Source organism: Grampus griseus (genome assembly GCF_964374135.1).
Source record: "Grampus griseus genome assembly, chromosome: 3".
NCBI classification, from domain to species: domain Eukaryota; kingdom Metazoa; phylum Chordata; class Mammalia; order Artiodactyla; family Delphinidae; genus Grampus; species Grampus griseus.
Window position 1 is genome coordinate 171,835,366 of NC_139019.1, and position 18,346 is coordinate 171,853,711.

The window sequence follows — 18,346 nt, forward strand, 5'->3', positions numbered from 1 at the left end:
AACTGCTCCGTGGCATGTGGGATCTTCCCGGAATGGGGGACGAACCCGTGTCCCCCTGCATTGGCAGGCAGACTCTCAATCACTGCGCCACCAGGGAAGCCCTGCATTTTTATTTTTAATAATTTAATTTAAAATTCAGTATATCCCACGCAATATTTGCAATATTCTTATACTTTATAATAGCTATGTATTTTCATACATTAGAATTATTACTAATTATTAATGTTACCTAGTAGGTAATAGTTACGCTAATGAAGAATAAGCATTGTTTTATTTATTAATGTTGCTTAGTGAATATTTTAATAAAGAACAAGTATTTATGATTATTATTTAGAAAATTATGTATATGCTTATTATGTTAATTTACAATTTAGTACAAGTATAGCCCGTGCAGTGTTTGGGATGTATTTATACTAAAGATAGTACTTTTTTTTTTTTTTTGCGGTACGCGGGCCTCTCACTGCTGTGGCCTCTCCCGGTGCGGAGCACAGGCTCCGGACGCGCAGGCTCAGCGGCCATGGCTCACGGGCCCAGCCGCTCCGCGGCACGTGGGATCCTCCCGGACCGGGGCACGAACCCGTGTCCCCTGCATCGGCAGGCGGACTCCCAACCACTGCGCCACCAGGGAAGCCCCTAAAGATAGTACTTTTAAAGTAAACTGAAATCTAAATATTGTTTGTTAGTTATTAGCATTATTAATAAATAATGTTTTATTTTAATTGGTAAAATCTTTAGCGCAAGTATAGCCCATGCATTATTTGGGATATAGTTATAATTTTTAATGGTTACGTATTTTCATACGTTAGAAGCATTACTTAACGTTACCTAGTAAGAAGTTAATATGTATGTTAATGAAGAATAATCTTTGTTTACTACTTAGCACATAATAGTTTGAAAAAGAAAAAGCATTATTAATATGACTTAGAATGCTACGTATATTTTTACTAAGTTAATTTAAAATGTGGTACGAGTATATCCCAGGCAGTATTGGGGATGTATTTATACTAAAAACAGTCAGCGACCGGGGATGCATCGTGCCGACCCATTCGCAGGTGGACGAGGTGAGGCTCCCCGTGGTTCAGCGCCGAGGGGGAGCCGCCAGCCCCACGCCAGCTGCTCCTGGGCTCCACCTGCCCAGCACCCTCCCCCGTGCCCCCTGCTGACCTGTAGTCCTCACGGGTGGCGATGAGGCTGGACACGTTGCGCAGGATGCCGCCTCCGCTCTCGATGATGGCCAGCGAGTTGCTCTGGCACTTGTAGGTCAGTGTGCTGACCAGGAAGCCCAGGGCGCCATCCACCTGGCAGATGGCGGCCTTGTTCTCCGTGCTGTGCGCTGAGAGGTTCCACAGGGCGCTGAGCACGCTCTTAAGGGTGGACTCCTGGGCACAGGGCAGGAGCAGGAGGGGGGTCAGCGGCGGGTCCCCAGCCCCACCCACCCCCGGGCCCTCTCCCTCGAGGCGCCGACACAAGGCACCCAAATGCCTCTTCGAGTAGAAGTCAAAAGTAACACAACCAGGGGCTTCCCTGGTGGCGCAGTGGTTGAGAGTCCGCCTGCCGATGCAGGGGATGCGGGTTCGTGCCCCGGTCCGGGAAGATCCCGCAGGTTCGTGCCCCGGTCCGAGAAGATCCCACATGCCGTGGAGCGGCTGGGCCCGTGAGCCATGGCCACTGAGCCTGCGCGTCTGGAGCCTGTGCTCCGCAACAGGAGAGGCCACAACAGTGAGAGGCCCGCGCACCGCAAAAAAAAAAAAAGTAACACAACCGGCCACAGCAAGATCTTTTGGGTTGGAAGCCCCCGGTCTGGACCCGCTGCCAGGCAGCGGGTTGTCCGTCTGGCTTGACTTCCCCCCAAGGTGGCGAACTCACCACCTGCTGCCAGTGCCTCCCAGCCACGTGGCTGGCACCCCGCAAACGTGGCCCCCACCACCCCGCCCGGGGCCCACCTTGGAGGCTCGCAGGACGCACTGCATCAGGGCCGTCATGCTGCCCACCTCCCTCAGCACCTTCTTGCTGTTGATGTCCGCCCTCCAGGACAGGTTGCGCAGGATGCTGGACACCACCTGGGCGAGTGCAGGACAGGCTGTCTGGGCCCGGGCCCGGCTTCCAGGGTGGCTCACAGGGCCCACCCGCAAGCCCCACGGTGGCAGGTGGCAGAGCCCAGGGTTGCCCCCCACCCCCGGCAGCACCACAGCCCCCCGGGTACCTGGTGCAGCTCCTCACTCTCGGACGCCAGCTGGGCCACGATGGCCTCCATGCAGCCCCGACGGGCGCACAGTGCGGCCTGTGGGGTGACACGGGAGTCATGCCATGGCGGGAGGTGGGGCGGGGGCACCTGCCGCGTTGACTGAGCACCTACTATGTGCTGGAGCTCGAACCCCACCCCCCACCCCATCTTCACCACCACAGCGGAGGGAGAGCACTCGCCCTGTTGCTCTGATGAGAAGACAGGCTCCGGCAGGCGCAGACACCCTGCCCAGGCCCAGAGGCCCCCGCTCCACAGGGGCGGCAGCAAAGGGGCCAAGAGGATGGTGGCCTGGACCCCAGGCCTCAGTCTCCCCGCCTGTCCCCGCCTCTCAGTGCTGCTTCGAGGCGGGGAGGAGGCCAGCAGGTCTTGGCCTGGGGGATGCTGGCCTACCCGCCGGCCCACCCAGGCACCTTGTTGGCGACGTCCCCGAAGGTTAGGTTGGTGAGGGTCATGCCGGCGTATCGGCGCAGGGCCAGGTTGAGAGGGTCCCGGGTCATCTTGTGCATCTCATAGTCAACCTGCAGTAACTCCGCCACGGCCTGCAGCCCACCTGTGTGGACACGGCAGGGCTGGGGGCAGGGGGGCGCCCCTCACCACCCCGCCTGCCCACCTCCCAGCCTCTGCCCGCGCAGCTCACTCTACCTATACGCCCTCCCCTCCCTCCGATCTGCTCTCCTCAAGCCCACCTTTGAAGCCCAACTCTGAGAACACCTCCTCCAGGCAGCCTGGCTGGCCCAGCCCCCTGCGTGCCCTGCACCTTCACACCCGCCTCTTTTCTGCCCTCAGCCCCCAGTCACACTTCGTCCGGCTGCCGGGCCTTTGCACATGCTGTTCCCTCTGCCCGGGATGCTCTTCCCCACTGTTCGCCCAGTTTCCTGGGTCCCCTTCTGCTCAAGAGTGACTTCCTCAGGGAAGCCCCCAACTCCCCAGATGAGAAGTTCCCAAAGCATTAGCCAGCAAGCCGCTGAGGGCAGGGCTGGTGGCTGCCCCGCTGCGTCCCCAGGACGGACCAGACGGCGTGTTTTCAGGAGCCACTGCTGATGGCTCACACACGCGACTTTTTTTTCCTTTTTTTTCTTTTAGTTTTTTGGCCATGCCACAGAGCATGTGGGATCTTAGTTCCCCGACCCGGAATCAGACCCGCGGCCCCTGCAGTGGAAGCACGGAGTCTTAACCACTGGACCGCCAGGGAGGTTCCTGCACACACAGTTCTTTACTCACTAGGACAACTGGGTTCTCACTTTACAAAGAGTAAATAAATGGTCGGGACTTCCCTGGTGGTCCAGCGGTTAAGACTCCATGCTTCCAAAGCAAGGGGTGCCCGGGGTTCGATTCCTGGTCAGGGAACTAGATCCCACATGCTGCAACTAAAAGCCTGCATGTCCCAACTAAAAGATTCTGCATGGGGACTTACCTGGTGGCGCAGTGGTTAAGAATCCACCTGCCAATGCACGGGACACGGGTTCGAGCCCTGGTCCAGGAAGATCCCACATGCCGCGGAGGAACTAAGCCTGTACGCCACAACTATTGAGCCTGCGCTCTAAAGCCCGCAAGCCACAACCACTGAGCCCATGTGCCACAACTACTGAAGCCCGTGCGCCTAGAGCCCGTGCTCCGCAACAAGAGAAGCCACCGCAATGAGAAGAAGCCCGTGCACCACAACGAAGAGCAGCCCCTGCTTGCCGCACTAGAGAAAGCCCACGCGCAGCAACAAAGACCCCAACGCAGCCAAAAAATTTTTTTTAGTTAAAGAAAAAGATTCTGCATGCTGCAACTAAGACCTGGTGCAGCCAAATAAATAATTTTTTTTAAAGAGTAAATGGTCAGCGGGAGCAGAAGGGAAAGAACCTGCAGGAACCCAAACACACACAGCCCTTCCCCCTTGTTCGACAACAGGATCGTCCTCAGGACCCGGGACCGATGAGGCAGCTTTGCTGAAGAGCACGCCAGTGGGGACCACCCTGGGGAAGGGGCTTAGCAACACAAACCTACAAACTTCCAAAGCGAACCTGTACGTGTGTGTGCACAGCAGCACGAGTCACAACAGCCAGAAGGTGGAAACAGCCTGAGTGTCCATCACCAGACGATGGAGAAACACACCGTGTCCCTCCACACACGGGGACGTCCCTCAGCCACGAAAAGGGGTGAAGCCCTGACCCTCGCTACCACATGGACGGACCCGGAGAACACGATGCTCAGTGAGAGAAGCCAGACACACAGTGTGTGATTCCATTGATGGGAAACGTCCAGAACAGGCAGAACCACAGACACACAGCATGGGTTCGTGGTTGCCAGGGGCTGGGGAGGGGGATGGGGGGCTGAGTGGTTAATGGGGACAGGGTTTCAGTTTGGGAAGATAAGATTAAAAATGGTTAAGACAATAAATTTTATGTTACATATAATTTACCACAGTTTAAAAAAATGTTTAGGGAATTCCCTGGCGGTTCAGTGGTTAGGACTCGGTGCTTTCACTGCTGAGGGCCCAGGTTCAATCCCTGATTGGGGAACTAAGATCCCATAAGCTCTGCAGCGTGGCCAAAAAAAATTAAAATTTAAAAAATGTTTAAATACGTAATTATAAGTCGGAGTGGGGAGCTTCCAAAGCCTTTTTGCTTCTTAATCTGGAAACGCCACTCCCGGGAACCCACACAAAGGAAAAAAATAACAATAGGGAAAAAGAGGTTGAACTGAACTGTGCGTGGGGCACGTTCACTGGATGAGCCACTCAGCTCATCACGCATCCCTTGCCTGACTGACAGACACCAGTGACATGCCAGCATTTCCATCTCGGGACCCCTGTACACGCTGAACATTTTTTTGAGGACCCCAAAGAGTTCACTTGGGTCACAGCTCAATATTTATGATACTGCCACCAACAACAAAACAAACATCCCAATCGAAAAATGGGCAGAAGACCTAAATAGACATTTCTCCAAGGAAGACATACAGATGGCCAAGAGGCACGTGCAAAGATGCTCGACGTCACTTATTCTTAGAGAAAGGCAAATCAAAACTACCATGAGCTACCACCTCACACCCGTCAGAATGGCCATCGTTAAAACGTCTACAAATAACAAATGCTGGAGAGGGTGTGGAGAAAAGGGAACCCTCCTACACTGTTGGTGGGGATGTAAGTTGGTGCAGCCATTATGGAGAACAGTATGGAGGATCCTTAAACAACTAAAAATAGAGTTACTATATGATCCAGCAATCCCACTCCTGAGCATATACCCGGACAAAACTAGAATTTGAAAAGATACATGCGCCCCTGTGTTCACAGCAGCACCATTTACAATAGCCAAGACATGGAAGCAACCTAAATGTCCATTGACTGATGAGTGGATAAAGAAAATGTGGTATATATAGATACAATGGAATATTACTCGGCCTTAAAACAAAGAATGAAATAATGCCATTTGCAGCAACATGGATGAGCCCAGAGATTATCATACTAAGTAAAGTATGTCAGACAAATACCATATGATATCACTTTTATGTGGCATCTAAAATATGACACAAATGAACTTATCTACAAAACAGAAACAGACTCATGGGCACAGAGAAGAGACTTATGGTTGCCAGGGGGGAGGGGGTTGGGGGGAGGGATGGAGTGGGAGGCTGGGGTTAGCAGATGTAAACTATTATATATAGGATAGATGCACAACAAGGTCCTACTGTAAAGCACAGGGAACCATATTCAATATCCTGTGATAAACCATAATGGAAAAGAATATAAAAAAAGAATGTATAGGTAACTGCATCCCTTTACACCTGAAACTAACACAATATTGTAAATCAACTATACTTCAATAAACAAAAAATATTTACCACACTAGAAATGAAAACGGAGAAATCTTTTAACCCCAGAACGCACAGCCCAGCGGTCCTCAGAGTAGGAGTGCCTGGAAAAACCCCTCTGAACACACATGCGCACGAGAGTGAAAAAGGCAGATCGCATCTTCGTGGAATTATCAACATAGCACTGAGTGTGCAGGCCTCTCGGAAGGAGCTTGGTAACCTCCAGCCGTCCCTGGACCGGCTGGCGGAGGAAGGACTCCAGACCTGTGCCCTCTTGTAAAATGTCCGCCACTCCAGATGCCCCTCCCGGAAAGGCTGCTCCTGGGCGCTCTCCCCCACACCCACATTGGGTTTCGAGCGCCCGAGTCTATGTGGCCGGACCACGTGAGACCTTACAGAACCTTTGGTTTGACCATCTGCTGGGTGAGAAGTAGTGCCTCGTTTGGCCCTTGATGTTTCCTTTCCCCATGTTTTGATTACTTTTATGCGGAAAAGATGCTGCAGTACTCCCAAACCTAAAACTTCACAGGGTCGCTCCGCCTCGACCACCCAGTAGCTCCGATTCACCTTTTCTCCTGCCTTCCCGGCCTCTCCCCTGTTCTCTGAGCCCCAGGACCACTAGTGCCGAGAATCTGCCCTGCACTGGGTGAGGCCCGGAGGCCGTCCAGATAGCTCCAGCTCGCAGGGGCGGCGAGGGGCACTCACCCAGCTCGTTCATGGCACGGCGGTATTCCTCGTCGAAGGAGAGCTTCATCACGGCGCAGGTGGCCTGGCAGATCTGTGGCTCGATGGGGACCGGGGCTGTGGGCAAGGGGGCCGGGTCAGAGCCCTTCCACTGCAGGAAATGTCGCCTGGTGGGTCCCCGCCCCTCCCTGCAGTCTCCACCCTGCAGACCTGCCAAGACCTGGAGCTTTACAAAGTGCTGCCCGCCGGGCGCGCGGGGTCACCCCCAGAGCATCGGCCCCTCTGAAGTGAACGAGGAGGGGCCTGCCTCACCCAGCCTGGTGCTTAGCATCTGATACTAACTTTGCAGGCGGCCCCAACAGCTAGGAATCTCAAACTCTGCCCCCGCCTTTCGAAGGTTAACTACAATCTTTCCATTCAATCAACGACCGTTTCTTGAGCGTCCACCTTGTGGCTATCCCTTTGCCAGTCTGTCTTCACAGGTTCCCAGGAGGCCTCAGCCGGCGCGTGGCACAGAGCAGGTGCCCGGCAAAAGCCATAGGCCGCTGTTACTGCCAGCGGTGCTGCCCTGGCACCTGGGGAGCCCAGACTGCCGCCCAGCGCACAGAAGCTGCTCACTCACTCACCGCCGCCGGCGCCGCTGCCCTCGGGCCCACCGTCCCGGGCCTGCAGCCAGTCCCAGCAGGTCTCACAGTAGGCACGGATCTGCTCGAGCACGTGCAGGACGCGCATTTCCTTGCGCGCCAGACCCTGGTCCGGCTGGGAGAAGACGATGTTGTGCAGCGCTGCGTTGGCGCGCATGCGCGCATCCTTGGCTCCCGGCGCCCCTGGGGTCCCGTTGCGACCCCCAGCCCCGGCCTCGGTGCCGTGCAGGATCTGCAGCAGCAGCGGCAGGCAGCCCGAGCGGCGCATGGCCACGCAGCTCTCAGGTGAGCTGGACATGGCGAGCAGCGTCCGTGCCGTGTCCTCCTGGTCACGCGTCGCCAGCATGGACAGCAGCCAGAAGACCACCTCCACCTGCGAGGGGCAGGAGATGTCAGGGTGGGGAGCCCCGCCTGGTTCACCTGGCCCCAGACGGGCCCACCTGCACTCCCCCTAAACGGATGAGAGTCCTATGACTTCAGCCCAGGAGAATCTCTTGCTCACCCCACTACCCTCACCCTGCATCCTCCCGGGGAGCAACACACACACACACACGCACACACCACTGCAGAGATGCCCCCAGCCCATGAGAGCCAAATGTCCACCCCATCAGCTTCACCAGTACTCCTAGGGGTGACCCCCTACATCTAAGTCCAGAGTGCCCCTCAAATACACAGAACAGGTATCCACACCCACGCCAGGCTCCGCACCACAACCCAACCTCCCGACTCACTCCAACTCAGGATGACCCTCCCACACCTGGGGATGCTTTAGGGAGGCCTGGAGAGGGAGGGGCCTTCGAATGCAGCAGGGATGCAGGACCCACTTCACCGTGTATCCCAACCCAGCCGGCCGCCACTGCCCCCACCCCGCCTCTCAGCATCCCCCCCCCCGGACTCCCCTCACCTTGCTGTTGCCCGGCTGAGGGGCACCATCCTCAGGGTGCGTGGGGACCTCGGCCTCTGGGTCCTCATCCATCGGCATCGACTTCACTGCCAGCAAGGCCTGTGGGGAGAACGCCAGGCCTGCGGGTTCCGCCCAGGGGCACCCCACAAAGCGCCCAGGCTGCTGATGCCTGCCCTACCCCCACGACGATGTGGCGGGGGCCGCAGACGGATTCCTGAACCCTGGGCAGGGCCTGGGGGTCTCCCTGCTGCCTGGGGCTGTCACCACGCACTAGGGCTCTGACTTCGCCCCTCCTGGTACCTGGGGCTCGGTCTGTTGCACCCGGTCCTGTGCCGACAGCAATTCCTTGTCTATCTGCTCCAGGCGGGAAGCACGGATCTGCGTGGGAGAAAGGGCACACTGAGGAAATCCCACCCGGCTCCGACTCCGCCCACACTCCCAATATGGCCCCTTCCCCAGTCCAAATCCTGCCCCATGCTGACTCCACCCAGTCCCTGGTTTGGCCCCATCCATTGCCAAAACCCCACCCTGGGCTCTGACCCCGCCTCCTCCTTGATATGGCCCACCCACTCTCAACACCCCCACCCCACCCCCCCCAGTTATCTGACTCCACTTCCTGATCCCACCCAAGGTCCAACCCTCAAGCCCAGGCTCTGGCCCCGCCCACAACTTAAACCCCAGGCCATCCCTCCGGACCCACCTATTTTCTGACTTGGTCCCGCCATTTGACTGTCAACGCCCAAGTCTTGGTCAGACTCGGTTCCTCGCACTGGTCGCCCCGTCCCTATCGTTCTGGGACTCTGTCCTCTGAGCCGGGGTCTGCGCTAAGCCCCCTATGGCTCCGCTCACACTCCGCTCTTAACTCTGGCTCCGCGTCCTGCGTCAGGCCCCACCCGCAGGAGTCTCTGTCCTCTGATTCGCCCGCAGGCATATAACCCCGCCCATTAACAATATCTGCGCTCCTCCCACAACAATATCTGCGCTCTGATCCTCCCGCTGGTGTATGGCTCCGCCCAGGCTCCGCCCCAGCCGCACCTGCGCCCGCTGCACCATCTCGTCCGAGGTGCCGAAGCGCTCCTCCATCAGCGAGCGGATGTGCTGGGCTTCGAACTCCAGCTGCTGCCGGATCAGATCCATCTGCATCGAGAACTGCTGGGAGGGGCGGGTGGGCCTCGGTGAGCTGAGGGGGGGCGATACCCGGGCGAGGGCTGGGCCTCCGCTCCACTCCGCCCCCCGCCATGGGCGGGGCGGGGCGGGGCGGGGCGGGGCACTGCAAAATCCCGGGCTGCTCCGCGCGCTCACCGTCTCCACGTGCGGGAGTTCGTCCAGGCGCTTGGATAGGCCCTGCAGCTGCGAGTAATACCAGAGCTTCTCCTTCTCCTCCTTCTCGATCTCATTCAATAGGAAACACCTGGCGGAGGGCCGGTCGGTGGACGCGGGCTCACAGAGCGGGAGACGTTGCCACGTGTTTGTTTACCCTGACTTTTGTAATCACTTCTGGGGTGCTTACTGGGTGCCAAGTTTAATAGGTAGTGTGGCAAAGTCTCGCCCGTGGTGCCCCTGGCACTGGGGTGGGGATGGAGTGCAGAAATTATTTGAAAGTAAAAAAGGTAACTCCTTTGTAAATTTTGGTCCTCGGAGAAAGGCTCTGAGGAGGCTGTTCTAACAGCTCTCGAACACCGGCTAATCTCCCTCTAGCCTACACAGGGCAAACTTCAGGCTCGGATTGCTCCAGGTGCAGTAGAGTCTCCCTCTTCACACCCTGTGAGGAGACACTGCTATTTCCATTTTACAGAGCAGAAGTCTGAGGCTGGCAGGGGCTAGGGTTCTTGCTTGAGGTCAGACAGCAAAGCATGGACTTAACTCCAGGCTGCTCCAGAACTTCCCCGTCTGACCGCACACAACGCAGCTGAGCTGAGCTAGGTACCCAGACCCTGCCTCCTCCTTCTGGCCTCAAGCCCAGGTTTCTTGGGCCGCAGCCCTTTCTCCACAAAGGCTGCCTTGAGTCTCTCTGGCTCCAGGCCTGACTGTGAGCCCTGGCACTGGACACAGCCCTGTCCCTGGTGACGCCTGTGTGTCCAGGACCCCTGGGGACGTCTCCCAGGAGCCTTCCCCTCTGCCAGGAACACCCCCCCCTTGTCCTCCAGCTGAGGTCAGTTGGGCCAGGAAAGGGGGCTGAGGCACCACATGGGGATGGGGCAGGGAGTGGGCAAGGGGGCTCATGATGTGGGTGGAGCCTTGTGACCACTGCCTGTGGCAAGGTTCCCCACCATCTCACCGTTCCCGGTCCAGTTCCTCTAGCAGCTGGATGGTGGCCCGGCTCAGCTCCCCAAAGCTGTCCTTGGAGGGCCCAGAGCTGTGCACCGGGCTTCCCTCGGGGGTCCGGGCAGTGGGCTCAGGGACCAGAGCCGGGGGCTGGAACTTGAGGTTGTACAGGCTGGTGATGTCCATCTGCAGGGCTGGATGAGCGCAGAGGGAGAGGCTGACGTCAGCACGCCCCCTGCGCCCCCTCCTCCCAGCTCCCTCAGGAAGCAGACCAGCATTGGCCCCAACGTGCGGGGGGGGGGGTCCCCAGGCCAGCCCCTCACCTTTCAGCTGCTCCAGCACCTCGGTCTGCCCCGAGGACACCAGCACGCGGGCCTCCTGCTCCAGCTTGCCCTGCAAGTGCTTCAGGACCTCCTGAACATGGAGGCCGGAAAGAGAGCGGTCAGTGGTCCAGCCCCCTGTGAGATGCCCCTGTCCTGCCTGCCCATCCCTGGGCCCAGCGCCCTGGTGTTTGTCCCTGTGACCCGGGTCCACGTCCTCCGCCCAGCCTCCCCTCGCACCTTCATGCCCGACGTTTCTGTCTCCAGCTTGGACAAGTGGCTTGAGTTATCCCGAAGCTCCTGCCTCAGGTGACTGTTCTCGGCCTTCAAGGCCTCCACCTGCCGCACCAGCTGCTCGTAGGGCGCCACGGAGCTCGTCATCTTCAGCTCCTGCAGCGCCTGGGCCCACGGGAGAGAGGGATGATCTGAGGGTCTGGGTAGGGGGCGGCCCTCGACCTAAGTTCCAGCCCTGGGTTGGGTCTCAGGCAGGGGTGGCTGGCGTGGACTGCTGCAGGCGGGATGGTGCTGGCCCAGGGAATCTGGGGGACAGACGGCCTGGCAGTTGGAGTGACGGACATAGGCAGGGACAACGGGAGACAGAGGGACAGAACTGTCGGAGAGGTGTTCAGACAGACAGCTGAACTGACCAACAGACAAGACACAGACACTGGCCATCACTGTGGGGCTTTTAGACACACAGACGGACAGCCAGACAGTTGAAACTGGCAGGGGGACTCACCAGCCCAATGCCACCAGGCTCAGAGACACACAGCCAGAGAGAGAGAGACAGACAGATGGACGGACAGCCAAGACCCTCTCCTGAATGAGCACAGCCGCCCAGAGGCTGGGTGGACAGACTACCAGCTGGCCCAGATGCTGGCCAATAAGAACGCCGTGAAGGTTCTAAGAAAGCGATGGACGGGCTGATGGTGGCCCCAGCAGCTGGACAGCCAGCCAGCCAGACACAAACCCACCGTAGTCATCCTGGGGGTCTGCAGCCCGGACACCCCCTCCAGCAGCGGCTGGATCCGGAGTAGCTACCTGCTCGGCCCTGATGCCCCTCCGGTCAGCGCTCTGTCCCTAGAGCCCCCGGAGGCCCCTGCCCCCGCCCCTGGAGCCGCCACTGCCACTTGCTCTTTGTGTGTCTGGCTGCCCTTCTTGCTACAGCCCAGCCTCCTCCCTCTGTCCAGCTAGCCGGTGTCTCCTCCCTGGCTTGGCCATCTTGACCGAGCCGTCCCACCACCGGCCCCCCTTTCCTCTTTGTTCCCTTCCCATCAGCCCTCACCCCCTCCCTCCGCCTTTGTCTGAGATGCACCAATGGCAGCCCATCCCCTCCGCCACCTCCTCCCTGGGAGCCCCCTCCCCCTGCCCGCCTGAGCCCCCTCCCCAAATCAGTCAGCCGCCCCTGCCCACAGGGGGGCACCTGCCCCTTCCCTCTCCCTCCACCACCGGGGCACACCCATTCCTTCACTCGCTCACTCATTCTCCCTCTCCTTCCCCCCAGGAGCCCCCCCACCCACTGTGGGCACAGCTGGGCCTGGAGTAGGGGTAGGGGGGGCTCGGCCCCAAGGAGGAGTCAGTCCATTCTAACCACTCAGAGGACCTACTGCGTGCCTGGCCTTGTCATCTGACACCTTGTCACAGTCCTGAGCCTTGAGCCTCAAGGATCAGCATTCGACTGTTCCCAGAGAGAGAAACTGAGCCTGGGGGGACGCAGCAGGCATGACTGGGACCCAGACACCGTCCTGGAAGTGGTCACAAGTCCAGGCAGTGCTGGAAGCACACAAGCCCCTCCCCCGCTGCAGGCCTCGGTTTGCACATCTGAGGAATGGGGAGAACTCGGTCTACCAGGCTTATCTTATGGGCCGACTAGAGGGCCAGGTGGGATGGTGGTCATGGAGCAGACAGGACAGTCCCATGGGTGACAGTGTGTCAGGTGGGGGAGGCTGGCGCCTGAGGACCACAGTCCCCTCTCTTACCCTGATACTGATCCTGCCCGAGGCTCAGTTGGGGGTCCCAGCTGGGGATCAGGACCCACTGGCGCTGTGGCAAGATCCCTGGGGTCCGGCTGGGGCCCTGTGTCCTGGCTGAGGCCACCATGCCATGCCCAGCCAGGGGGAAGCACTAGTCCCGTGCATGCCCCTCCCACTCGGCAAACCCAGACCCCTCCTGGGGCCCTCTCCCCAGGCTGCCCCCAAGGGGCTTTTCTGGAATGGCCCAGACCGAGCCTCAGACCTTTCACTCCCCCCACAGGAGTGACCCAGTGGTCACTCCTGCGTCCCCATCAGACTGAACTTGGTAGCAGGGCCACGCATCAGGCTCCCTCCCATTCCAACCTGGGTCCCCAACACCACACTCCCACCAGCCCCTCAAGCTCTACCCAGCTGGCCCCTCCCGGGGCAGCCTCGCCAGCCTCTTCCCGGCCTCCCACATCCCCTTTTCATGCACAGACAGAGGGCAAGTTGCGAGTTGGATTCCATTTCTCCCCTGCGCCAATGCCTCCACGGCTCCCCAGTGCCCTCAGCATAAGCTGTGAGCCCTCTGCTTACAGCCCGCATCACTGCCACCGGCAGCTCTCTTTCCCCCAGGCCATTTCACATGCAGTTCTCCTGCCCGGAGCACCTCTCCTAACTCCTGCCATCGTCACAGGCCACCTCCTCCCTCCTGTCTGCCCCTCACCCCCAGGCTGCCTCGGGGGACCGCATCCGAGATGTGTGCACCGATAGGAAAGCACCAATAGCTAGGGGTTTTGTCTGAATGACAGTGAGGGGCCGCACGTCCTCTAGTTAAGCTGCCACCCAGAGAGGTGCAGCACCATTCCCCAAGACACACAGTGGCTTGTCCGAAGACTCTGGGAGGTCTGGGTATTGACACCTGTGAGTGGGTGTTTGCATGGGATCAACTGCAGCGACGCAGACGCCCACCTCCCTGGGACACAGTTTCTCCTCTGGCTCCGCCCTGAAGAAACGGAGGCTCCAGCCTGTGTGCTTACAGGCGCGGCAGAGAGAAAAGGACAGAGACTCCGGCAAGGCGGAGGCCGCACCCGCGCTGCCCTCCACCCAGGGAAGGCGCCCGCTTACTTTATCTCACTGGGGTTGGGCTGGCTGCGGTGCCGAGGGCCTGGGGGTTCCTCCCTCCGCGCAGCTACGCCGGCCCCGCCCAAGTTCCCAGTCCTCCGGGGCTGGGGCGGCCGCGGGGCGCGGGCTCCAGGGCTCCGGGGTTTCGGCGGGGCGGACAAGGACTCCGCGTTAGACAAAGCCCAGTCCGGGCCTCGCCAGGCGGCGCCGCCACTCCGGGCGCTGGGCGAGACCACAGCGCGCGGGGGAGGATGCGGGATGCAGGCGCGGCGGCCAATGGCGGCACGGGAAGATGGGCTGGTGCCATGGCAACAGCCAATGGCGGCCCGGGGCTGGGACCGCCGGCGGCTGCGGGGCTTCGGGCCTCCGAGCGGGTTCGGCGGGGTGTGTGTGTGTGTGTGTGCGTGCGTGCGTGTGTGTATGGGTGAATCCCCCTTGGGGAAGGGAGCCTCCCAATGACCATGACCTTGTGTCCTCCACTCCATTCGGGGTGAAATGGCGTTTCAGAACCTGCAGTGGCTGGATCTGCAGAATTTGAGTGTAAGCCATCCAGTTTTGGGTGTTACATCAGAACCTTAGGGTGGAGGGAGGGAAGCTCCAGGGGCGGGGCAGGAAGCCCCTCCCCACGGATACGGCCTGGCCTGGATCCGATGGGTCAGGGCAGGCCAGGGTTGGGGATCTAGCTGGACCACCCCGTCGAGCGTCCTGGCTGACATGGGGAGTGAGCGTGGGGGATGGGCAGGCACGCTGGGACCCTACATCTCTCCCTGTCCCCCTGCCTGGCAGAGTGTCAGCGCCTCCGTGACTCCATGGCCCTTCCTACATTCTCTGAATCTCTGACTCTCTGTGTCTGTCCCCTGTGGGACCCATAATTCACCCTTGCACAAGGGAAGCCAGAGGAGGGAGGGGGCTGGGCTCCCAGGAGTACCCATCCCCAGCTGTCTCAGATCGTCAGTGGGTCTCCGGAGGCCACTTGAGGGTTTAACACCCAGAGGCCGAATCTGCAGCTGCAGCTCAGGCCGCCTGCTGCCCAAAGGACGAAGGAGACATGACATGGCTTTGGGGCTTGCCTCTGTCTTCTCTTGGCTGGGGGGCCAGGGCAAGTCGTTCACCTGGAGACCCTCAGTTTCTCCCTCTGTAAAATGGGGAGGTGGCTGCAGCCTTTGTAAGGGCTGGTGCAGGGAAGGACAGGACAGGAGGGGCAGCCAAGGACACAAGGACCACGGCTACCATGGTGTCTCCTGTTGGGCCGGCTGCAGGAGGCCCCTTGTGTCCCACCCTAGGACAAAAACACTGGGGGCGCCGAAAGAACTTGGACCTTGCGTGTTCCAGAGCCTCCGGAGCCAAACACAGCCGCCCCCAGCCTGTGGGACCCGGGAGTGAGTGCAATGGGCAGAAGGGCTCTTTCCAGAGGCTGGGAAGGCTGCACTAGAAGGGGACACCGGTGCTGGGCCTCTTCAGCATGAATCAGAGCTGGGCATGGGATCAAGGAGGGGAAAAGCATTCCAGGCTGAGGGAACAGCACATACAATGCCTGGAGCCAGGAGAGATCAGAGCCCACTCAAGGCATATGGACTTCGGTGGTGGGGCTGGACCAGGGAACTGATGAGGCGTTTAGAGAAGGAGGAGTCCTGGGGCTGAGCTGACCACGGGAAAGCAGGGCAGACTGGGCAAAGCTGGAATGGGGGCGGGGAGAGGACAGAGCCCAGGGCCGACTTCAGCTCCACCTTGACTCCCCTGCATGACCTGGGGCATGGCCTCAGTTTCCCATTTTGTTCACTGGGAGGTGGTTAGAGAATCCCTGCCCCAACCCCCATGGGACGAAGTCTCAGCTCCCCCATCCAGTCTTAGATGCCACTGCTCTCCAGGCCCCTCTCAGCCAGAACGTTAGAGCTGGCAGGGGGCTTGGAGGATCCAATGGCCAGTCTTGTCCTCATTCACGGGGGAAAACTGACGCGCTCAGGGCAGGGAGCACGTTGCTTGAGTTCATGCGCAAGCCCAGCCAGGCCCTCCCTGGGCGTTCCTCACCACTCTGGGTGGGGCTGGGGCCTGGAAGGTTGAGAGCACATGAGGGCTGAGACCCCAAGGCAAAATGCCCTTGTCCGCAAGCCTCTGGAACATCACGTCCCTGACACCACCCCAAATCCTTGACCCTGTAAATCTTTGAGCCACAGCCAGAATCGGGCATCACTGTAAATTCTAGAAAGACAAGAGCCTTCGGAACCCTCAGAGCCTCTCAGGACCCCAGGCCCAATCTCGGGGTGCCCAGGCCTAGTGGGGGGCCTCTTCCCAGTCTCCCTCCCTGGTATCGTCTGCTCCCTCTACCGCACAGGGCTCGATTCTCCCCATCGCCACCATAAAACAACGCCCCCCGAGCCTGGCACACAGCCAGGTTCATTCTTGGGCCTTCTGAGCCTGACCCCGGGCATCTCTGCCCCCTTGATTCGCCCCCCCCTTCCCCATTGAGCCTCCACCGTGTCAGGGGCCGGGGGCGGAACCAGGAGCGTCCCCCGACTCGGAGCTGGATGGGGGTGGGGGACAAGGGAGCAGGAAGGCAGCAGGTGGTCATGAGATCACAGAGACGGGCTCAGGCTGAGTGACTGGGCAGGGCCCTGACAGGTGAGGAGAGAATGCCACTGGAGGTGGGGGAGGGGTGGGGCCGGCTGGTCCAGGCCGCGTCCCCGAATCCCGACCCGGGATGGGTCGCCTGACCACGGTTCTGGGCCTCAGTTTCCCGGGCGTGAAGCGGACGGGCTTGAGGTCCCTTCAGCACCGCGGACAGCTCCCGCCGGCCTCTGGGCTGTGCCCTCTGCGGGCGCCTCCGCCCCGCGCTCAGGCTCCAGCCCAGCTCGAGGCGTGACCTTGGGCTCCCCGCAGCACCCTCCCAGCCTCAGTTTCTCTTAAAGAGGGGATGTTATAGGCCCAGAATTCAGATTTCGGAGGCCAGCAAAGCGCTCGGGCCCGGTGGGATGGATATTACTATGGACATCCGCGTGGGCGAACATCTAAGTCAGCCCTACGCTCTGCGGCCAGAAGGGGAAACTGAGGCCTGGAGAGCTGTAGGGCGTGGCACGGTCCCCCACCCGCCCGCGCACGGCGGAGCCTCGGCAGAGCGAGTCCTCGCCGCAGCGCCCCCGCCGCAGCCCTCCCGCCGTAGCCAGTCTTCTGGTCTGCGCAATGAGGAGGGGTCCGGGGGTCTGTCTCGGAGGCAGAAGGCTGGGCCCGGCGTGGCCGCGCCTGCGCAAACCCGGAGTGGGGGGGGGTTGTGGCTGCGGCGCGGGGGAGGGGCTGCCAGCCCTGCGAACAACCTGAGGCGGTTTCCCTGGCAACGGTCTCCACAGCGACTGCGCGAGACCCCAGACCCTTGGCGATTCCCTGCGCGTGCCCTTGCGCCTCCCGCTGCCGCGACCACCGTTCCCGCGGTCCTCACCCCATTCCGGGCTGCGGCTCTCCCGCCCCAGCCGCGCCCACGGCCAGACCCCACGCCCCGCGGCCGGGACCCCCGCGCCCTACCTGGTCCCCGAAGAAGGCCGAGTGCAGCAGGCTCAGCAGCCCCAGGAGCCCCATGGAGTCGCGGCCGCCTCAATCAGTCTGCGCCCCGCCCCTCGGCCGCCGGGGGTGGGGGTGGGAGGGACGGGCCGGGAAGCCTGCGCCTGCGCGGAGCAAGGGACTGAGAGGGGGTCACACGGCGGGGCAGGCGGGGACTCTAACGCGAAGGGGGCGAAAGAGGGGGGAACTGGGGGGCCCTCCCGGGCGGGGGAAGGGAGTCTCGAGGGACTGAGGACTTGGGAGGGGCGGCGTGAGGAGACACCGAGTGAGGGAGATGGGGGCGGGGACCAGCGTAAGCGGAGAAGGAGGGGGGAGGGGCGGGGGTCCAACGGGGTTGGGGAGCCCTAGAGAGGCGCGGGAGGGGTCCCTGGGGGCGGGGGAAGAGCAGGGAGGGGCTCTCACGGGAGCTGGAGAGGCGGTCCGGTGTTGGGAAGTGGGCCCGGGGTAGGAGGGGTCCCCTTGGAGGGCAGAGATCTCTAAGGGACGTAGGGGGGCGCCGCCCTTCGGCCTCAGTCGGCTGCCCGCTTGGACAGTGTCCCTGCAGTGGCCGGGGCCGCGCGTTCCGTTCATTAGTCATTCAGCAAACGTTGACTGCGCGCCTGCTGCTTGCCGGGCTCTGAACTGGGCGCTGGGCACACGGGGGACTGGTGGGCGACACCACACGTAAACCAACTTTCAGTCATTTACCAAACACTTATTAAACACCTACTGCGTGCTGGGCCCTACGCAGTGAACAAAATAGTCAAAACCCCTGCCCGTGGGAAGCTGACACTGGGGGGAGAGGGACCGATAGTCAACAGGAGAACATGTTGGCTAGAAGTAGGCGCTGAGGAGGAAACAGCAGGGGAGGTGGGGGGCGT

The 18,346-nt window shown here is 60.3% G+C and overlaps 1 protein-coding gene across 1 annotated transcript in view; it reads right to left on the reverse strand.

Moving 5' to 3' along the window:
- The window catches only part of APC2 (APC regulator of WNT signaling pathway 2), a gene marked incomplete at both ends in the record, with an annotated part of 27,585 nt that extends 10,081 nt beyond the window's left edge, over nucleotides 1–17,504 (reverse strand). The window contains 14 exons of the mRNA XM_082650415.1: nucleotides 1,165–1,379; nucleotides 1,944–2,060; nucleotides 2,204–2,281; nucleotides 2,656–2,795; nucleotides 6,749–6,844; nucleotides 7,354–7,744; nucleotides 8,276–8,374; nucleotides 8,576–8,653; nucleotides 9,311–9,427; nucleotides 9,578–9,686; nucleotides 10,554–10,734; nucleotides 10,864–10,954; nucleotides 11,101–11,259; nucleotides 17,451–17,504. Coding sequence (XP_082506541.1) covers nucleotides 1,165–1,379; nucleotides 1,944–2,060; nucleotides 2,204–2,281; nucleotides 2,656–2,795; nucleotides 6,749–6,844; nucleotides 7,354–7,744; nucleotides 8,276–8,374; nucleotides 8,576–8,653; nucleotides 9,311–9,427; nucleotides 9,578–9,686; nucleotides 10,554–10,734; nucleotides 10,864–10,954; nucleotides 11,101–11,259; nucleotides 17,451–17,504 — 1,925 coding nt within the window. The remainder of the gene's footprint in view (nucleotides 1–1,164; nucleotides 1,380–1,943; nucleotides 2,061–2,203; nucleotides 2,282–2,655; nucleotides 2,796–6,748; nucleotides 6,845–7,353; nucleotides 7,745–8,275; nucleotides 8,375–8,575; nucleotides 8,654–9,310; nucleotides 9,428–9,577; nucleotides 9,687–10,553; nucleotides 10,735–10,863; nucleotides 10,955–11,100; nucleotides 11,260–17,450) is intronic.
- Nucleotides 17,505–18,346: the final 842 nt, after the last annotated feature.